Source organism: Natator depressus, chromosome 3, assembly GCF_965152275.1.
Source record: "Natator depressus isolate rNatDep1 chromosome 3, rNatDep2.hap1, whole genome shotgun sequence".
NCBI lineage: Eukaryota > Metazoa > Chordata > Testudines > Cheloniidae > Natator > Natator depressus.
Genome location: NC_134236.1, coordinates 111,618,721 through 111,639,689, shown reverse-complemented (window position 1 = coordinate 111,639,689; position 20,969 = coordinate 111,618,721). Strand labels below are relative to the sequence as shown.

Below are 20,969 nucleotides of genomic sequence, written 5' to 3'. Positions count from 1 at the left end.
AGGGTAATGTACGTTTAAAAAAAAGTCAGCAACTATGGCTATGCACTAGCGATAGGCAAAGAATATCTAGACACATAAGCATATGAACATATTTTAAAAAATTAAAATTTTTTTGAAGGAGCATAGACAAGAGAAAAAGGGGAAACTGCTCAAGGCACGGCACGGTTAGCAAGAATTTAGAGTATTTATTATATTTCCATTTCAAGTTTTTCTGGAATTTAATTATCTTTATTTCTGTTGGGACTGATTCTGCCACCTTTACTCATGGTCAGTAGTCCTTTACTCCATGAGTAATCCCACTGATTTCAGACCTTGGTGTGAAAAGTTATAATACTGCTCTATCAAGAAACATGTATAAAAGTTAGATCCTGATCCTGCAAAGTCTATGAGTGTGCTTATCTTCAGACATGTGAATAGTCCAAACCTGTTTTAATAGAGCTTTCACCTCCACATTTAATAACTGAAACATGTATACAGTAACAAAACCAGTAGATTATATAATACTAGTAAATTTTTTTTTTGCTATTTGTTAAATACTGCTGTATTTACAAGTTTGAACAAGTATCTGCTCACAGACCTGAACCAAGAGCCAGTTAATCAGCTGGGGTAAATTGGCATAGCTCCTTTGACTTCAATGAACCATGGCTATTTATGCCAGCTCAGGATCTGGCCCAAAAGCATTTTAGTCCATTGAAAAAAAATTACAAACTCAAATAATTGCTTATGTTGATATAGAATATGCTGTTCTAAAATAATATGTGTGCTCTAATCAAATGTGTATAATTTACAATCAAATGAAACTTGCCTGACAATACTATAGGATGGGAATGTGCCTGGTAGTTAGAGCAAGGGACCTAGGGTAAGGAGTCGTGATTCTATTCCCATCTTTCTCGCTGACTGGAGCCAACCAATTCTGTGCCTTAATTTCCCCATTTGCAAAATGTACATTAGAATGCTAACCTATCTCACAGGGGGATTATGAAGTTTAACTTATTAAAGTTTATATAGTTTTCTGAGATCCATGGTACTTAAGTGCAAAATATTATATTATTATTTCAAAGTAATGAATTAAATGTAATGTTCCTTTACAAGGACACCCCACCCCATATCTGCATTAACTAGTGGCAATATTTTAGAAAACTAAACCCTACTCTGGGGAAATGTTCAAGTCTGACTTTCATATTGAATAAACATAATTGCCTGTAAAATTCAAGTATATCTTTCCTGTTTGCTTGAAAGCATTTTTCTTCCAAAAAGAATACAATTTTCCACAAGTAGTGTTATATAAAAAGTGACATTTAAATTGTTCTCCTTCCAAAATTTACCTGAATACAATGTGCTTGTCATTGGGTATATAATAGTCTTTAATTTCCTTAGTGGAATAGAAATTGTTTACAGCATCACGAGAGAGAACGGGGAGTGGATTATGGGAACCAATGAGACGTAGTCTCCATTTCCCAGCTGCCACAGGTAAGTCACCAGTAAGTGCTTCAGCCATGAACGTGTATCCTTTCTGAAAAACAGAAAACATGTCATTTTTCATTAGATATGACCACCACTAAAATGATGCACTTACAACGAATACTGTGTACCCACAGAGGGCAAACACTTATCAATACCACTCCTGATGTGGCAGTACTATGGCTCTCTTATGATCCTACCGTACCTTAAGCAACCCATAGTGAATACCTTGGTAACATCATTTATATTGGGTAAAATTTTAAATGACAAGTCATTATGCAAAATCCAATTTGGAAAATATTAATCAAATCTTAAACATTATTGCAGCATGTCCATAATTCTTATGATAATTCTCCCCATGATTAACATGACTGATGATTATTCTGATTTTGTTCTCTTCTTTTGCATTATACTTATGTGTGATGAACTGCCACTTATTTCTTTATCTTAGCGTTTTATACTGCTGCATTATCTGAGTGACATCCATATTAATTCAATAGCAAGAGCGATCATTGCAAATACAGTTAATTTTCTTTCTCTAAAGTATGCCTTTGTTCTTTCCCTCCATCCCAACCTTTATTATAAATGGAAGTAGATACACTGGAGGAAGAACTAAAGGTTATTTCACAAGTTGAGAAATTTCACTCTGAATTATGAGCAAGACACATCAAATTTAAATTTCAGTGATGCTTTTGAGTTTGGACCCCCTCTCACCCCATGGGGCAGAGCCAGGGAAACATCAGTGAGCTGTATTTTCAGCACCATTCCCCAGAAATTATGCTTCAACTGTACCTTGTTTGAAGCTAATACTGACATCAAATGGCACCATTACCATAAAAATTGACAAACTGACATCAGTGTAAAAAATAATGTAAAGTTCCTATAAAACATTTTTAGATTAACCTCAGACTGACCAGAACTCAGAACTCTGGTGTTATCTAATATAGGTAAAATGGGGGGTGGTGTTGGATCATATTAAAGAAGTTCTGTATTAAAATCACAAATGAGTTTGATTCCCCATAGTTTAAATTCCAGGGTATTACTAATTAAGAGGTCTCTTGGTTTTTGGTACTGTTTCTCTCCCTCTATGTGTGAAACTTGCAAGCTGCTAATTGTGTTAGTACATTCTAAGACAGAGTCTGTTCTCAACGCAATTCACAGAGAGAGAGAGACCCAAAGCAATACTCTAACAACAGAAACAGCACCCAGAGACTCCCCGCCCTTTTGTTGTATTAACAATTGTGATTAAAATAGAGATAGAGGATGTATGTGGATGGATGCTTGGTGTGGATAATAACTGAATGATCAGGAAGGTGCCAGCCTAAGAATCCAGTGTCCATCGGCTGAAGAAGGCGTCAAGTGGAAATAACCAGAGGACCCCTGGAGGGCAGACTGGAATCCACCCAACAGCCTCAAGAATGGGAGAACCAAAGAACAAGATAACATCTTGGAGCCGTCAGGAATGTGCTATCTGCTGATTGATTCAGCAACAGCATGATGAAGCAATTCCCATAGACTGGCATAGGAAGAAATTCCTATAAAAATAGACTCTAAAAAGTGAGAACTTTGGGGTCTGATTCTGCAAAGCAACTTCCAGGAGCATCAGATGAGCATCTGACAAGGCCCTGCTCTCTCCTCATGTCCAGGCCACCTGGCCAGTGGCTTGGCATGAGCAACTCTAAGGCTGGTAACTATGATAACAACCTTGCAGAACCTGTGTGTGTGTGTGTGTGTGTGAATGTGTGAATAAATATGAGATTGAATGGAATGTTATAGCTATAACTAACTGCTTACTATGATAACCTTGCAGAACCTGTGTGTGTGTGTGTGTATGAATGAATGTGTGAATAAAGATGAGATTGAATGGAATGTTACAGCTGTAACTAACTGCTTATTATGATTCTTTCTGTATTCACAATAAATGTGGTATTTTGCCTTTTTCCCTTTAATAAGATCCTGCTGGTTTTTAATTTATTGGTACAACAGTGGGGGGGGGGGCGGGGGGAGAGAATGTACCATGAAAGGCAAAGGACTGTTTCACAGTATAAGCTGTAAAACTTGGATGAGAACTAGTGAAGGGTGGAATGGATATATGCCTGATGCAATATAGAGAACGGAGGATTTGAGGTAGGAAGGAGGTTGTGAAAGCAGAGGAAAGAAGGGTTATAGCCAGTTCTAAAATGTTATATAACAGTGACTGTAGAGCTACAGATTTCTGTGGTCTAGATTGAACAATGCAGAGGAAAGGAAATCATCTTCACTGACATAAAAATAGGATATTTTAATAAATTGTTAAGAACTTAGTGTAGGAACTTCTTCATATAATATGTTTGTACAATGCCCAGCACCATTATCTTAACAGGGGCCTTGGTTGCTAATGCAATATAAATGTTAAATAATAAAAATATACCTCCATAGAACAGAAAAGTTTGCTTCTGTTCCATTTAAATTGGCAAAGCTGTGAATTATGGCAACATCCTCAAGCTATTATTATACTGACATTTTCTTTCAAATATGAATAATTTAAATGAAAAGAAACAGATACAAAAAATGACTGTGACTACTTAAATGAATGTCTAAAAACAATACAGAAACCCTTTGGTCCCTTCTTTCCCACACTTCCCCACCCCATTTTCTTTTTTTTAAATCTTTTTTCTTTATTTCCCTGTTTCTCTCCCTCCAACTCTGAAAGCTCTCCCTCCTTTATGTGTATAATCCTGCCTCCTCAATTTTACATAATTTTTGGGTCTTTTGAGTTGTTTGGATAATTGGGGTTGCACTTTAGCGGGAACTCGCTCAGAAGACTTAGATCACTTCAGAGACAGACTGTTTCAGAGGGATAGCACCAGTTTCCCCACTACTTAAACATCTATGTATGCTTTGAAGGTGTGTGATTTTTCAAAAGCATCCTGTTGTTTACCTAAATCTGCTTCCATTGAAGTCAATGGGAGCTTTAGCATTGGCTTTAATGAGAGTAGAGTTTAGGCCAACACTGTACACTTTTGAAAATACCACCCTAAATGAATTCAGTCCCACCTCCCAAAGTCCCCATGTTGTGATGACCTTCCCTTGGGTGAGTGTGGCTGGATGCTGCTTGCCTTGGAGGACAATACTGCTCCTCCAGGCAGCTAGAGAGGACTGCTAGGGAGTGATACAAGGTGCTCCTTTCCCAAGGGGATGTATCCTATCACTCCCTGCTGCTCTTAATTCAGATCCCCCGTGCTCCGTTGTTACTGGACCACCAGCCTGACTCCTTTGAACTTTTTTTTTATAAGCATACTATTGTTTATTCATTTTTTGTTCAGCAACAGCAAAAATACCTGGACCATTAAAAATAAAGAGTGGGTTGTTGGGGCTACTGGATATGGAGAGGCATGAAGTATGAACCCCTAGTGTGGACAATAGATTGGTACAAGTTAGCTCCACTCAACAGAGTAGCGGGGGAGGGATGTGATGGATTAACATTTTCTGGATGATCTGGCTAAATACACAATAATTGGCTTTTCTATTTGCTGCATATGCATATTGACAGTGGGGGCTGCAAGCAAAAGGGAGGGAAGCAGAGAGGGTCTCAGATAAGGTGGGGAGGGAGACAAACTGGAAGGAATAAGTAAAGAATTTTTTGTGGTAAGAAGTGCAAAAAAGAGAGTTGAGGGTCCCTACAGGATGCCGGTGGTGAATTGGGACCTGGGATAGCATAACTGTATTTATACATAAATCAAATATGAACTGAAGATTTGTCACACCCCTATTTCCAATGCTATGTTTGGAAGACTATACAAAATTCTGTTTTCAATATAATAAGAAAACATTGCTGAGGTGGAAAGAATGCAGCAGAGGGAAAACAACATTATGCATGGTTTTGCATTAAGAATTATTAAGAAAGGCTAGCCTGCAAATTTTATCCTATGCACCAGATTTTAGAAAAAAAGATTTTGTCTTTGTGTGAGTTTTGTGTCAGAATTTATAAAAAGCATATAAGGTTTTGAATGAAAATTATTGTATGCCAATAAACTGAGCTCATAGCTACTTGAAAAATAAGAGATCACTGCAGCTGAAGATGAGGAGACAAGTATACTAGCAATTAATACATAGTATATTTGCACCAAAAGTATTCATCTAAATTAGACAAAAAATGGCAGAGACCTAAATTCAGTAGCCCTTACATTTGAGAGACCCCAAATTCAGATTTGTAGAGAAAATTTCCATGTTCAAGTGGCACTTGCACAGGATTTGGCATCTCCTTTTGGTGCCCGAGGTTCTCCAAAAGATGCATACAAAACTTTTGGGGCACACATGTTTTGATAGGAAAATGTAGAGGCCAGATAGAATCCACTCTGAAGACTGAGACCAAATTACACAATCCCTCTTTTACTGATATCATAACAACTCAAAGCACCTCACTCACTGGCAAATTGCAGTGCAATCAATATGATACAATCAATGCCTGCCTTTACAAACACAGAACATCTTAATTAGCCTATATTTAATCATATTTATGCTACAATTTGTCTTTCTCTTCTTTTTGGGCCTTAACCAAAGTCCACTGAAGTCAATAGAAATACTCCTATTGTAAAAGTGGACTTTGGGATCAAGCCCTTAATCACGAATACTATATAATTCCACTACAATCAGTTTATGCATATCAAATTATAAAGCTATATGTAAGTTAATTTTAGAAATTTGGAAAGTCACAAAAATACCAGTACATGGTACATTGGGCACAAGTACACATTTTAGTTTGTCACATTTCAATTTTTGAAAAATTGTACAAGAGGTTTACTTTTCATGCTCTTACTACTTCAGAACTTCAGATTAAAATAAATCAGTCAACCAAGTTTTAAATAACAAATACAGCACAGCTCCAAATCACCTATCTGTTGGCTTCAGATTTATCTATTTTGGTCTTGTGTTGTGTTCTATTATCAGGATTACTAAGTGTTTAAAATGAGAGCTCAAAAAGCAATGAAAAAAAGACCATTTATAATCTAGTGATCCCATCTTGCAAAGTCATATATATGAGTAACTTTACCCACTTGTAATTAATTGGACAATGTAGACTACTCAAGGCCATAATTCAGCAAAACATCCCTATTTAGGTAAGCACTTAAATACATGCTTCAGTCTCATTGCCCTTAACAGGATTTAAGCACATATTTAAGAGCTTTCCTCAACAGGAATAGATTTAAGCACATGCTTAGGTATTATCCTGACTCAGGGCCTAAATGATTAAAGGTATTCACATGCATTTGTTTTTAAGATCAGATCCCAAAGCCTTTCTTATTTATTGAACGTAATAAATAATGCAGAAAATTTGGTCAAAAGGTCAAAAATCCTTTGCTTGATATTATTGGACTGACAATTTTAGAACACTTACAAATGATTAAAAATAGAATCTTTGGATTTCAATTGAAGATTTAGCAGTACTTTGTTCCTTAATCTATCTCATTATCCTATCCACTCATAAAAACCTTGTGAACAATTAAAAAAATAAAGAAATAATGTGGTATCTTCTTGGTAGTGGAAGATAGGATTATACACGGAAAGAGTTTAGATTAAAATAGTATGCTTCCAAATACAGCCAAGGATATAACTAAAGTGTCTATCTACACTGTAAATCTGCAGAAGAGAGACAGACACTATTGCTACTCTGCAGATTTTATCCTCAGAGTCAATCATTTTGAAATTAACTTTAGTTTTCTCCAGAACTGGCTTTGCAGCGGAATAATATCATCTGCGGATAGTTTAACCTTCGTTGAGAGTTGCTGAGTCATAGTTTTTGAAGCATAAAACTTAAATGGTAGGGTTATATCAAGAAAAGAATCTGTTTTGCATTAATACTGACATTTAGGAATTTAGATATTATTTCTCACTTGCTGTGTTACATTGTTATGTTTTTTATAACATACTATTAGAAAGGAGGTGTAGTGTCTGTTCATATTCAAAGTCAGTTAACTTAATAATAGCATTGGATAGTAAAGCGCTGGCTTTGCAGTTCCCATTGGCCAGAAACCACGGCCAATGGGAGCTGCGGAGGCTGTGCTTGCAGGCGGAGGCAGCTCCCAGAGCTGCCTGGCCATGCCTCCACCTAGCAGCTGAGCAAGGGGGATGTTGCCACTTCTGGGGAGCCCCCAGGTAAGCACCGCCCAGAGCCTGCCTTACCCCGTCCCGTGCCCCAACCCCTTGTCCCCTCCCACACCCAAACTCTGCTGCTTTGGCGTGGGGGGGGGGAGGCGTGGAGCCAGGTAGGGAGCCTGCCGGGGGTCATGCTACCACCCGCACCTGCCCAACACCAGCTGGGCTGCACGCCACCGCCTGCATCTCCAAGCAGCTGGGCCACCCTCCCCCAGCACCCAGGGGGCGCCCCACCCCCAAGTTTTATTCACTGGTATTTTTAGTAAAAGTCATGGACAGTAAACAAAAATTCACAGCCCGTGACATGTCCATGACTTTTACTAAAAATACCTGTGACCAAAACGTAGCCTTACTCATAACTACTGCTGTGTAAACTGAATGAGTGGCAGTATCGGCAGCATCAAGAGAAGCCTACAGAGTTATCCTGGCAAGGAGCTGGCCTTCTGCAACAATTGCCTGTAACTGCTCTCTGTGTTCTGCTGACAGATGTTCAATAAAGGAGTTTAGCTTAGTATGGTTTATGTGGTTATACTTTGCCATTAAGGCCTGATCATTGGTGATTCTAAACTGTAAAGTAATAAGATTTTCTGCCAAGGAGGTTATCATAGGGCATAGATTTAATGTGGTGCTGCCTTCCACGTTCATTAACTGCCTCAACCCCAAAGAAATTAGAAGATGGGTAAGAAAAGGGTAAACCCCTTTAAAATCCCTCCTGGCCAGAGGAAATCTCCTCTCACCTGTAAAGGGTTAAGAAGCTAAAGGTAACCTCGCTGGCACCTGACCAAAATGACCAATGAGGAGACAAGATACTTTCAAAAGCTGGGAGGAGGGAGAGAAACAAAGGGTTTGTGTGTTCTGTCTACATTTTGTCTTTGCCGGAGATAGACCAGGAATGAAGCCTTAGAACTTTTAGTAAGTAATCTAGCTAGGTATGTGTTAGATTATGATTTCTTTAAATGGCTGAGAAAAGAATTGTGCTGAATAGAATAACTATTTCTGTCTGTGTATCTTTTTTGTAACTTAAGGTTTTTGCCTAGAGGGGTTCTCTATGTTTTGAATCTAATTACCCTGTAAGGTATTTACCATCCTGATTTTACAGGGGGGATTTCTTATTTCTAATTACTTCTATTTTTATTAAAAGTCTTCTTGTAAGAAAACTGAATGCTTTTTCATTGTTCTCAGATCCAGGGGTTTGGGTCTGTAGTCACCTAGGCAAATTGGTGAGGCTTTTTACCAAACCTTGTCCAGGAAGTGGGGTGCAAGGTTTTGGGAAGTATTTTGGGGGGAAAGACGTGTTCAAACAGCTCTTCCCCAGTAACCAGTATTTGTTTGGTGGTGGTAGCGGCCAATCCAAGGACAAAAGGGTGGAATATTTTGTACCTTGGGGAAGTTTTGACCTAAGCTGGTAAAGATAAGCTTAGGAGGTTTTTCATGCAGGTCCCCACATCTGTACCCTAGAGTTCAGAGTGGGGGAGGAACCTTGACATGGTGGCATAGCGGTGGGATTAACCTGAAATCATTTTGAGATCCAGTTGAGACTTTTTTGAACTAGAAATACAGATTTTAAAAAGGAAATTTTTTTTTTCCTTTGGAAAGGAAGTCCAAAAAGCAGCTGGAACTGAAAGCAGCTTGTTTTTTCTCTGCTTTGTGGCCAAGCAGAGACAAAAGGGGATTATCTTTGTGAATTGCAGGTTTTCTTTGCCTGGAGGCAGGGTACTTAACTCCTGCAGGGAAATTCACAGTCTTCCAACCCAGAGGTTTTTTTTTTCCTAAAAGTAAATAGGGGGGGTGTGTTCTACCCATTTGCTTTTTCTTTGGGCTGGGTAAACAGGTTTCAAAGTAGTTGGAAGTTTTTGCTTTGATTTGGGCCCAGAGCAGAGACAAGGGAATTGTCTTTTTCTGTAGGCTGACAATCACTATCAGAGAATAGGTATTCTATTCCAGCACAGCAAAATTTTACAGCCAAGTTTTGTTTGTTTATTTCTAAACCTCGGGTGTAAAGTTAGTTAAAAACAGAGAGGTTAGGATGACAGAATCCACAGCACAACAAAAGATGGAATTAGCCAGATTTCAGGCTGAGGAAAAACAAAAGGAACATGAAAGACAGATAGAACTCATGCGGCTGGAAAAGGAGGTACAGGAGGCTGCCCACAGGAGGGAAATGGAGGCAAGGAAGCATGTGGAGGAGGAGAAGGAAAAAGAGAGGAAGCATGTGGAGGAGGAGAAGGAAAAAGAGAGGAAGCATGTGGAGGAGGAGAAGGAAAAAGAGAGGAAGCATGCACTGGAGATGGAGAAGGTAAAGGCTCAGCAGAATATACCAACAAACCCTAGCAATCCTTCTCCAGGTACCACTCCCCATCCCAGAAAGTTCCCCACCTACAAGGCAGGTGATGATACTGAGGCCTTCTTAGAAAACTTCGAAAGGGCCTGCCTTGGGTACAACATCTCTACTGACCAATACATGGTAGAGCTGAGGCCGCAGCTCAGTGGACCCTTAGCTGAGGTGGCAGCTGAAATGCCTAAAGAACACATGAACAAGTATGAACTGTTTAAATCCAAGGCGAGAGTCAGAATGGGGATAACACCCGAGCAGTCTCGTCGGAGGTTCAGAGCCCTAAGGTGGAAACCAGACGTGTCATTTACCCGACATGCCTACCACATTGTGAAACATTGGGATGCCTGGATATCCGGAGCAAGTGTTGAATCTCCAGTAAATTTGCCCTTCCTAATGCAAATGGAACAATTCTTAGAGGGTGTTCCTGAAGAAATAGAAAGGTACATCCTAGATGGGAAGCCCAAAACTGTAATCGAGGCAGGAGAGATTGGAGCCAGATGGGTGGAGGTGGCAGAGAAGAAAAAAACTGGTCGCAGTTGGAGCGGAGACCAGAAGGGACAACCCCAGGCCACACCCTATTACCGGGGGCCGCCCAAAGCCCCACCTACCTCCCAAAGAACCCTCCAGACCCCTTATCGTCCCACCACCCCGTTCTCCAGCAACCCTCCTCGCCCCAGTGACCCGTCAGCTGGACGATGTTTTAAATGTAACGAGCTGGGGCATGTAAAGGCCAACTGCCCCAAGAACCCCAACAGATTACAGTTCATTGCACCGGAATCGCACCAGAGGTCCACAGGCCCAGATACCTCCCAGATACCCTTGGAGCGGAGGGAAACTGTGAGTGTGGGCGGGAAGAAGGTCACCGCGTGGAGGGACACCGGAGCACAAGTGTCAGCTATCCATGCTTCCTTAGTGGACCCCAAGTTAATCAACCCAGAGATCCAAGTGACGATTCAACCCTTCAAGTCCAACTCTTTCGATTTGCCTACAGCCAAGTTGCCTGTCCAGTACAAGGGCTGGTCAGGAATGTGGACTTTTGCAGTCTATGATGATTATCCCATCCCCATGCTGTTGGGGGAAGACTTGGCCAATCATGTGAAGCAGGCCAAGAGGGTGGGAACGGTCACCCGCAGCCAGGCTAAACAAGCCGTGAGGCCTAGCTCTGTTCCGGAAACTTCTATCAGGACCCGGTCAGAGGTGATGGACCCGGACCCCAGGCCAATGTCTGCAACAGCAGTAGTGGATCCAGTCCCAGAGACCCAGATGGAACCAGTCCCAGAACCGGAACCAGCCGAACAACCAACACCAGACCCATTGTCAGCACTGAATCCAGTACTTGCAACCTCAACACCAGAGGGCCCCACCGAACCTGAACTGGCAGCAGCCGATAACCCGACACAAGAGGCTCAGCCGGAGCCTGAATCCCAACATAGTGCACCAGCGGAGAGCGGTTCACAGTCAACAGAAACAGCTCCATCCCCTATATCGCTTCCAGAGGGACCAAGCCTAGGTCCACAATCCAATGAGGAACTGATGTCTCCAGCATCGAGGGAACAGTTCCAGACCGAACAGGAAGCAGATGAAAGCCTCCAGAGAGCTTGGACGGCGGCACGGAGCAACCCACCGCCTCTCAGCTCTTCTAATCGATCCAGGTTTGTTGTAGAAAGAGGACTTTTATACAAGGAAACTCTTTCTGGTGGACACCAGGAAGACTGGCATCCTCAGAGACAGTTGGTAGTTCCAACTAAATACCGGGCCAAGCTCTTGAGCTTAGCCCATGACCACCCTAGTGGTCATGCTGGGGTGAACAGGACCAAAGACCGTTTGGGGGGGTCATTCCACTGGGAGGGGATGGGCAAGGATGTTTCTACCTATGTCCAGTCTTGTGAGGTGTGCCAAAGAGTGGGAAAACCCCAAGACCAGGTCAAAGCCCCTCTCCAGCCACTCCCCATCATTGAAGTTCCATTTCAGCGAGTAGCTGTGGATATTCTGGGTCCTTTTCCGAAAAAGACACCCAGAGGAAAGCAGTACATACTGACTTTCATGGATTTTGCCACCCGATGGCCGGAAGCAGTAGCTCTAAGCAACACCAGGGCTAACAGTGTGTGCCAGGCACTAGCAGACATTTTTGCCAGGGTAGGTTGGCCCTCCGACATCCTCACAGATGCAGGGACTAATTTCCTGGCAGGAACTATGAAAAACCTTTGGGAAGCTCATGGGGTAAATCACTTGGTTGCCACTCCTTACCACCATCAAACAAATGGCATGGTGGAGAAGTTTAATGGAACTTTGGGGGCCATGATACGTAAATTCGTAAATGAGCACTCCAATGATTGGGACCTAGTGTTGCAGCAGTTGCTCTTTGCCTACAGAGCTGTACCACACCCCAGTTTAGGGTTTTCCCCATTTGAACTTGTATATGGCCGTGAGGTTAAGGGGCCATTGCAGTTGGTGAAGCAGCAATGGGAGGGATTTACACCTTCTCCAGGAACTAACATTCTGGACTTTGTAACCAACCTACAAAACACCCTCCGAACCTCTTTAGCCCTTGCTAAAGAAAACTTACAGGATGCTCAAAAAGAGCAAAAAGCCTGGTATGATAAACATGCCAGAGAGCGTTCCTTCAAAGTAGGGGACCAGGTCATGGTCTTAAAGGCGCTCCAGGCCCATAAAATGGAAGCATCGTGGGAAGGGCCATTCACGGTCCAGGAGCGCCTGGGAGCTGTTAATTATCTCATAGCATTCCCCACCTTCAACCGAAAGCCTAAGGTGTACCATATTAATTCTCTAAAGCCCTTTTATTCCAGAGAATTAAAGGTTTGTCAGTTTACAGCCCAGGGAGGAGACGACGCTGAGTGGCCTGAAGGTGTCTACTACGAAGGGAAATGTGCTGGTGGTGTGGAAGAGGTGAACCTCTCCATGACCCTTGGGCGTATGCAGCGACAGCAGATCCAGGAGCTGTGCACTAGCTACGCGCCAACGTTCTCAGCCACCCCAGGACTGACTGAACGGGCATACCACTCCATTGACACAGGTAATGCTCGCCCAATTAGAGTCCAACCTTACCGAGTGTCTCCTCAAGCTAAAACTGCTATAGAACGGGAGATCCAGGATATGTTACAGATGGGTGTAATCCGCCCCTCTGAAAGTGCATGGGCATCTCCAGTGGTTCTAGTTCCCAAACCAGATGGGGAGATACGTTTTTGCGTGGACTACCGTAAGCTAAATGCTGTAACTCGCCCAGACAACTATCCAATGCCACGCACAGATGAACTATTAGAGAAACTGGGACGGGCCCAGTTCATCTCTACCTTGGACTTAACCAAGGGGTACTGGCAGGTACCGCTAGATGAATCTGCCAAGGAAAGGTCAGCCTTCACCACACATCTCGGGCTGTATGAATTTAATGTACTCCCTTTCGGGCTGCGAAATGCACCCGCCACCTTCCAAAGACTTGTAGATGGTCTCCTAGCGGGATTAGGAGAATATGCAGTCGCCTACCTTGATGATGTGGCCATATTTTCGGATTCCTGGGCAGACCACCTGGAACATCTACAAAAAGTCCTTGAGCGCATAAGGGAGGCAGGACTAACTGTTAAGGCTAAGAAGTGTCAAATAGGCCTAAACAAAGTGACTTACCTTGGACACCAGGTGGGTCAAGGAACTATCAGCCCCCTACAGGCCAAAGTGGATGCTATCCAAAAGTGGCCTGTCCCAAAGTCAAAGAAACAGGTTCAATCCTTTTTAGGCTTGGCCGGTTATTACAGACGATTTGTACCGCACTACAGCCAAATCGCCGCCCCACTGACAGACCTAACCAAAAAGAAACAGCCAAATGCTGTGCAGTGGACCGAAAAGTGTCAGAAGGCCTTTAACAAGCTTAAAGCGACACTCATGTCTGACCCTGTACTAAGGGCCCCAGACTTTGACAAACCGTTCCTAGTAACCACAGATGCGTCCGAGCGTGGTGTGGGAGCAGTTTTAATGCAGAAAGGACCTGATCAAGAATTCCACCCTGTAGTGTTTCTCAGCAAAAAACTGTCTGAGAGGGAAAGCAACTGGTCAATCACTGAAAAAGAATGTTACGCCATTGTCTACGCTCTGGAAAAGCTACGCCCATATGTTTGGGGACGGCGTTTCCACCTGCAAACCGACCATGCTGCACTGAAGTGGCTTCACACCGTCAAAGAAAATAACAAAAAACTTCTTCGGTGGAGTTTAGCTCTCCAAGATTTTGATTTCGACATCCAACACATCTCAGGAGCTTCTAACAAAGTGGCTGATGCACTCTCACGTGAAAGTTTCCCAGACTCAACTGGTTAAAATCGTCCTTGAGATGTGGAAAATATTGTTAGTCTTTATGTACTTGGTAGCATATTTAGAGATGCATGTGTCTTATTAACTCTGTTTTCCTAGAGCTCCAGGAAGAAATCCCAGCCAGTGTTTCACCCTAGCTGAGATTTGGGGGGCGTGTCATAAATAGAAAGGGAAGGGTAAACCCCTTTAAAATCCCTCCTGGCCAGAGGAAATCTCCTCTCACCTGTAAAGGGTTAAGAAGCTAAAGGTAACCTCGCTGGCACCTGACCAAAATGACCAATGAGGAGACAAGATACTTTCAAAAGCTGGGAGGAGGGAGAGAAACAAAGGGTTTGTGTGTTCTGTCTACATTTTGTCTTTGCCGGAGATAGACCAGGAATGAAGCCTTAGAACTTTTAGTAAGTAATCTAGCTAGGTATGTGTTAGATTATGATTTCTTTAAATGGCTGAGAAAAGAATTGTGCTGAATAGAATAACTATTTCTGTCTGTGTATCTTTTTTGTAACTTAAGGTTTTTGCCTAGAGGGGTTCTCTATGTTTTGAATCTAATTACCCTGTAAGGTATTTACCATCCTGATTTTACAGGGGGGATTTCTTATTTCTAATTACTTCTATTTTTATTAAAAGTCTTCTTGTAAGAAAACTGAATGCTTTTTCATTGTTCTCAGATCCAGGGGTTTGGGTCTGTAGTCACCTAGGCAAATTGGTGAGGCTTTTTACCAAACCTTGTCCAGGAAGTGGGGTGCAAGGTTTTGGGAAGTATTTTGGGGGGAAAGACGTGTCCAAACAGCTCTTCCCCAGTAACCAGTATTTGTTTGGTGGTGGTAGCGGCCAATCCAAGGACAAAAGGGTGGAATATTTTGTACCTTGGGGAAGTTTTGACCTAAGCTGGTAAAGATAAGCTTAGGAGGTTTTTCATGCAGGTCCCCACATCTGTACCCTAGAGTTCAGAGTGGGGGAGGAACCTTGACACATGTCCATGACTTTTACTAAAAATACCTGTGACCAAAACGTAGCCTTACTCATAACTACTGCTGTGTAAACTGAATGAGTGGCAGTATCGGCAGCATCAAGAGAAGCCTACAGAGTTATCCTGGCAAGGAGCTGGCCTTCTGCAACAATTGCCTGTAACTGCTCTCTGTGTTCTGCTGACAGATGTTCAATAAAGGAGTTTAGCTTAGTATGGTTTATGTGGTTATACTTTGCCATTAAGGCCTGATCATTGGTGATTCTAAACTGTAAAGTAATAAGATTTTCTGCCAAGGAGGTTATCATAGGGCATAGATTTAATGTGGTGCTGCCTTCCACGTTCATTAACTGCCTCAACCCCAAAGAAATTAGAAGATGGGTAAGAAAATAAGAATTCTTATTCTCTTAAAAGGGAGCAATATTTTTTATCTGTCCTTTTGCACATGGGAGGAATTGAGGCTACCAGATGATCTTTGCCAGGTCCAGGAGTGCTTCATTCACTGGCAGGGCAATGCAGGCAAAGGAGGCTGTATGGAGGATGTCGAACAGTATATGATGTAGTTCTTCAAGCTCCTTAAGGGGGATCTGTAAAGAATCTGTGACCCTACTGATGAGCTCTTGACACTGCTTAAAATCATCAACCCAGGATGGTGGAGGTGGCATGCCAGCTTCATCTGGGGATGAAGAAGAGATGTTCACAGATGCAGAGATCTCCTCATCAGCCCTGGTCTCCTGTTCCTCAAAAACCTCTTCCTGAGACTCCAGTCTCCTGGAAAGGGCGGGTGAGAAGGGTTGTCTGTCTTTGTGAAGGGCAGAGCTTGAGGCCCTAGAGAACTGATGGTGATAAGCCACTCAGGGATTTCAAGGGGGTGGTGCATATGGCATGGGTGGCAGAATCCATGGGTGCTTGCCTCAGCAGGATGCTAGCTTTGGATGTCTGTGATGAGTGACCTCAGGGAAAAAAAGCCTTCATGGGGTGGAGTGGAGAGCCATGCACTGATATTTGGGCAGCTGAGGCAAAGTCTTCATCATAATCCTCCTCTCTGAGACACTCAGTAATGGTGGGGCAGCAGAAGGAGCTTGAGGTACCACCACTGGTCCTGGACATATGTTTGGGGATCTGGATGCTCTCAGGATTGAGGAAATGTGAGGTTCTGCCATTGGTAGTAGGTGGGCATCCGGAGACCTGGAGGTTCTCGGTACTGAGCAGAGATCAGAACCAAGCAATAGCGAACCAGGAGTCTGACACTGCGAGGTCTCAGGGAAACCCGAAATCTTGCAGTACCAAGAGTGTTGTTGGTACTGTGTCCATGGCTTGAGATAAAGGTAGCCAAAGGAGTGGACGGTACTGCGAGTTTTGAACACTTCTGGGGGAAACCTGATGGAGGTTGAGTGGTCTTTTTCAGTACCATGGTAGAGCTCTTCTTGCCTCTGCAGTCTCCTGTTGGTACTGATGGCCTCTTGGAGCCCAATACCTTAGAGTCTCTAAATTTGTCAGAGCGCTCAGTACCTAAAAAACCAGGCGCCTCATGGGTACCATGCCAGAGACTGATGGGATCTGGGGGTGCTGACGACTTCAACTTCTTTGAGGTAGATTCACTACCTGGAGAACTTGGGTCCTGGTCCTTGGAAGACTTATAAGAGGAATCTTGAGTCTTTGTCTCAGATGCCCTCCAGGAGTGTGGCTCAGAGATAGAAGAGGCAGCCGACTTACTCAGAGACCATGGTAAAAAGGGGTGCTCCTGGCCTGGTTCAGAGGACAGACACAGTGAACTCTCCATCATAAGGAATACAAGTTTTATCTCGTTCTTTTTTTACTTTAGATTTTAATACCAGTCAGAAGTTTCACTTTTGGGGAATGAGTGATTCCCCAAGGCAATGGATGCAGCAGGCATGTCTATCATTTACCAGGATTGCCTCCTGGCATGACAGGCAATTATTGATTCTGGGAGACCTGGGCATACTCTTGGAAAGGGAGAAAAAAGTCACTCCCCCTGGGGGAAACTACCTAAAAGATTTATATTTATAAGTCTTTATATAAATATGAGATTTATATTTACTTAATCTAAAGCAAATATGTATAAAATTTACTTAATTTTTAAAAATATTTTTGTAAAAAAGAAATGAATATATAACTAACTACAGTATTACTCACTACTATATACACTAACAACAGAAAAAAAACTCAACCCGGACAGCTAGCTAAGGCTCCATCTCAAGCCAGGGTGGTGGTGAAGGAACTGACGACTGTTAGCCCAGACAGTACTATATAGCAATGGTATGGAGCATTAGGTGGAGTAACACACATGGATGGGTTGAATGGACACTGACTGCTATGAGAAATCGCCAATCAAAGGCACATAGGGTCACTACTCAAAGAACTGTAAAACACTGATTCCTACAAACAACTGAGTTTAATTTTATGCGATTTTATCCAGTACTTAAAAAGGAACACCTGCCCAGGCTCCCTCCCAAAAATCAATTTACTAATTTAAATAATATATGTAAGCATTACAATATTGTACAATTCATCTTACAATGCGCATTTCTACAAATACTTGATTACAATCAAGTTGTAATTTTTTAAGGAATGAGTTATGAGGTATATTTCTCAGTACATGCACATCATTGCTATTTTGATGTTGAAGATTGAGTGAAGTCTCAATGTTTCCATTTCTCAAAACCAAAACATTAATAAACAGTGACTCAGATTAAAGGTGTACTGTTCCTGAAAGCTATGCCAGCAAACAAAAATTATTAATATTGTATTACAGCTGCGCCTAGAGGCTCAGAAAAAGATCGGGCCTCACTGTGCTAGGTGCTATACAAACAAATGCAAATACATTCCTTGTCTAAGACATCTCACGCAACAGTGGAAGGAACAGACTAAAGGGTGGAATGAGGGAGTAGAAGACAAGTTACCTGAGCTAATTTTGAAAAAAAAATTGGTAGTCTAGGCTTGCCATCTTCCTGCCCATTGTCTGCACAATTGACAATTTGCACACATCATTTACATCTCAAATACCGCACACTCAAATCCATCATTTCCATCTGAAATTACCTGTTTGGGTATTGTGTAGGTTTTGCAGATACATGTTAAGTTTCAGTTTTTGAAAATTTACCCTTAAAAGCTAATTTTTAAGAGTGTTAACTTTAATACATTAATGTTTCTGAAGTAATTCAGGCACTTTTGCGGAACCATGTCTAAAACAATAACTAGCAGTCAGCATTGGGGTCACAGTAACCAAATACTGCATGTGAAAATGCACATGCCTTGATATTAGCCTCATCATTGCCAGCATCATAGTAGTTGGGTGGCATACCCCTGTCTCCCATATATGAAAGACTATTTGTGCTAGATTCATAGGTTTGTTCCTGCTCCTCCATACTACATACTAGGTCCAATAGAGAAACAGGATTAGCAATTACCACTATAGTGTCAGGGATAAATGCAGCAATACTTTAACTAGGGAAGTTGGGAGACTGATCCTCTTTTGGAGATAACAGCAAACTTCAAGGAAAGGAAAAGGTATTTTCTGCAGTGGAAGAGGCTTGGAATCGAACTGCAGCTGTGGCAGCCTCTTTTCTGGACCAACCAGATAAATTAAAATTATGTGTGCTTTTGAGATATGTGCAAGTCCTGTGAAGTTAGAGGAGCTTGGCCTATATCTTTATAACCACCATTATTATTTCTATAGTGATGTTGTACTCCACAGATGTTTGGACTTACCTTATTCTTGGTATAAACATGAGGGGCCACTTTGAGAAAGATGTGTGGCATTTCTTCCAGTGTGTCATTATCTACAACATGGAGCATACAGGTAGGGATGGTAGTGTATACCTTTGGTACTACAAGCATATCTTCTGTCACATGAAATGTTTCCCTACAGTAAAAGAGAGGTAACAGCTCTTTTGAAAAATGTTTTCAATTTCAAACTGCTTTTCACTAATAAAGTGGATGCTGTAATATAACAATAATTGTGCGTGTGTCTTTGTGTGTACCTTCCAGCTGCTCAAAATTAGAAATGTTAGATGTTGTGTAGTTTTGTCCTAACTAACCCCACCTCCAACAAAGCCATCAACAACAATAACTAGCTGCAGGCGTTGCAATCTTTAAAAATCTGAATATAAACTAATTTTATAGGGTTACAAACATTATTTGTTTAAAAACCTTTTAAATTGCAATTTCACTTTGGGGGGAAAAATCTAAAAATATGTTAAAAGTTTCTTTAATTGTAAAAACTACAATTCAAATAGTCAGTTATAGCAGATACTTGAACTTAAGTGATTGAAAGCACTGGACCCCCAAAATGTGCAAGTAACTAATAGAGACACACATGCTTACATGTGCTGTAGCTTACTTATTATAATGTGGTGCAAAATATGCTCATTATTATATGCTCCTTATGTAATATGGATCTTGTAATATAGGTTGATTGGTGTATACTGGCTTACATGAGACCTGCACGCAGTTTGTAAAGAGAAGATAATCCCAAGAGAATGTAGAAAGCCCATAGTGATACCAATATGCAAACACAAAAGTGACATACACAACTGTTCAAGTACCGAGGAATTAAGCTGCTGTCCCACTGCATGAAACTGTTAGAGAAACAAGGATAGTAACATTCATTGAATAGTGGAGCCTGTTTTAGGAAAGGAAAGAGACTACAGATGTTCACCACTAGACAGCTGGTGGAAAAGAAGCTGGAGGGAAATGTCAAGCATGGTTAGGCTTTCATCGATTAGGAGAAAGCATTTGACAAAGTACCTAGTACCTAGATGACAGCTGGTGCCCCTGCTATGTTCCTTTGGAGTACCAGAGGCACTTGTCCAGATGGTGATGGGTCTGTATGATGATTTGTTACGGGGCCCACTTGCTTCTCATGAGCTCCCTCTATCGAATATGTACATGCACGTGCTCTTTATTCAGCTGCTTGCGGTGCCTCCTGCTGGCTACCACCCTCTGGCTAAGTCACACACAGTTCATATGTGAACACAACAAACCCCTTCTGGGGGACAAGTCCAACAGGGCCTATCACAGTACCCTTGGTTGGTCTCTTCCTGCAGCCCTCCCTGGGCTCTCTTAAATTGTCCCTGCTCTGATATGAAGCAATGCCCAAGGGCTTCCTCCCTGGAGACTCTTCACCTATTGCCCCAACTCTCCAGCTGAGTCACTCAGGGCTTAAGGCACTTCCTCAATGGCTGGTGGGGGGACCCAGGGCTGTCCATGACTCCAGGTCCCAACCCAGGGACCCTGTAAAGTAGCAGCCACCTGCTGCTTCCCTTTAACTATTTACTCTCTTGCTGTTGCTACTGTTCCCTGCGCCACTTCCCCACCATCCCCTTCACCCTTACTCCAAGGCTGAAGTCTTTCTTGATTTCCTGCAGCCAGCCAAGAGCACCTTTCTTACTCCCCTGGTCCCTGCCAGCAACTGATCCTGCTCTGTCCAGCAGTTCCTTTTTATATGAGCTTGCTGGACTCTGATTGGCTGCTCCCTACAGCCTCTTTCTGATTGGCTGCTTCCTCGCAGTCACTTGAGGCAGCCTGGAGGACTCACCTCTACTGCTCTTTCCTGGGGCGGGATGAGGTAGTACTGTGAGGCCTCCAGCAGGGAACCTCAGGGCCTGGTATACTTTGTCACATAGTTCCAAGATAAAAAGTTAGATGCCTTTCAGTGCAACAGGGGGTTTTGAGGTGAAGGTTGTACTCCACCAGTGATCTATGCTTATTCCATTACTATTCATAATTTTG

The 20,969-nt window shown here is 42.3% G+C and overlaps 1 protein-coding gene across 1 annotated transcript in view; it reads right to left on the bottom strand.

Moving 5' to 3' along the window:
- Positions 1 to 20,969, bottom strand: part of ADGB (androglobin) — a 231,146-nt gene that overhangs the window by 56,904 nt on the left and 153,273 nt on the right. The window contains exons 25-26 of the mRNA XM_074948571.1: positions 18,948 to 19,101; positions 1,326 to 1,513 (exon numbers count right to left, since the gene is read on the bottom strand). Of these exons, the coding sequence (XP_074804672.1) occupies positions 1,326 to 1,513; positions 18,948 to 19,101 (342 nt within the window). The remainder of the gene's footprint in view (positions 1 to 1,325; positions 1,514 to 18,947; positions 19,102 to 20,969) is intronic.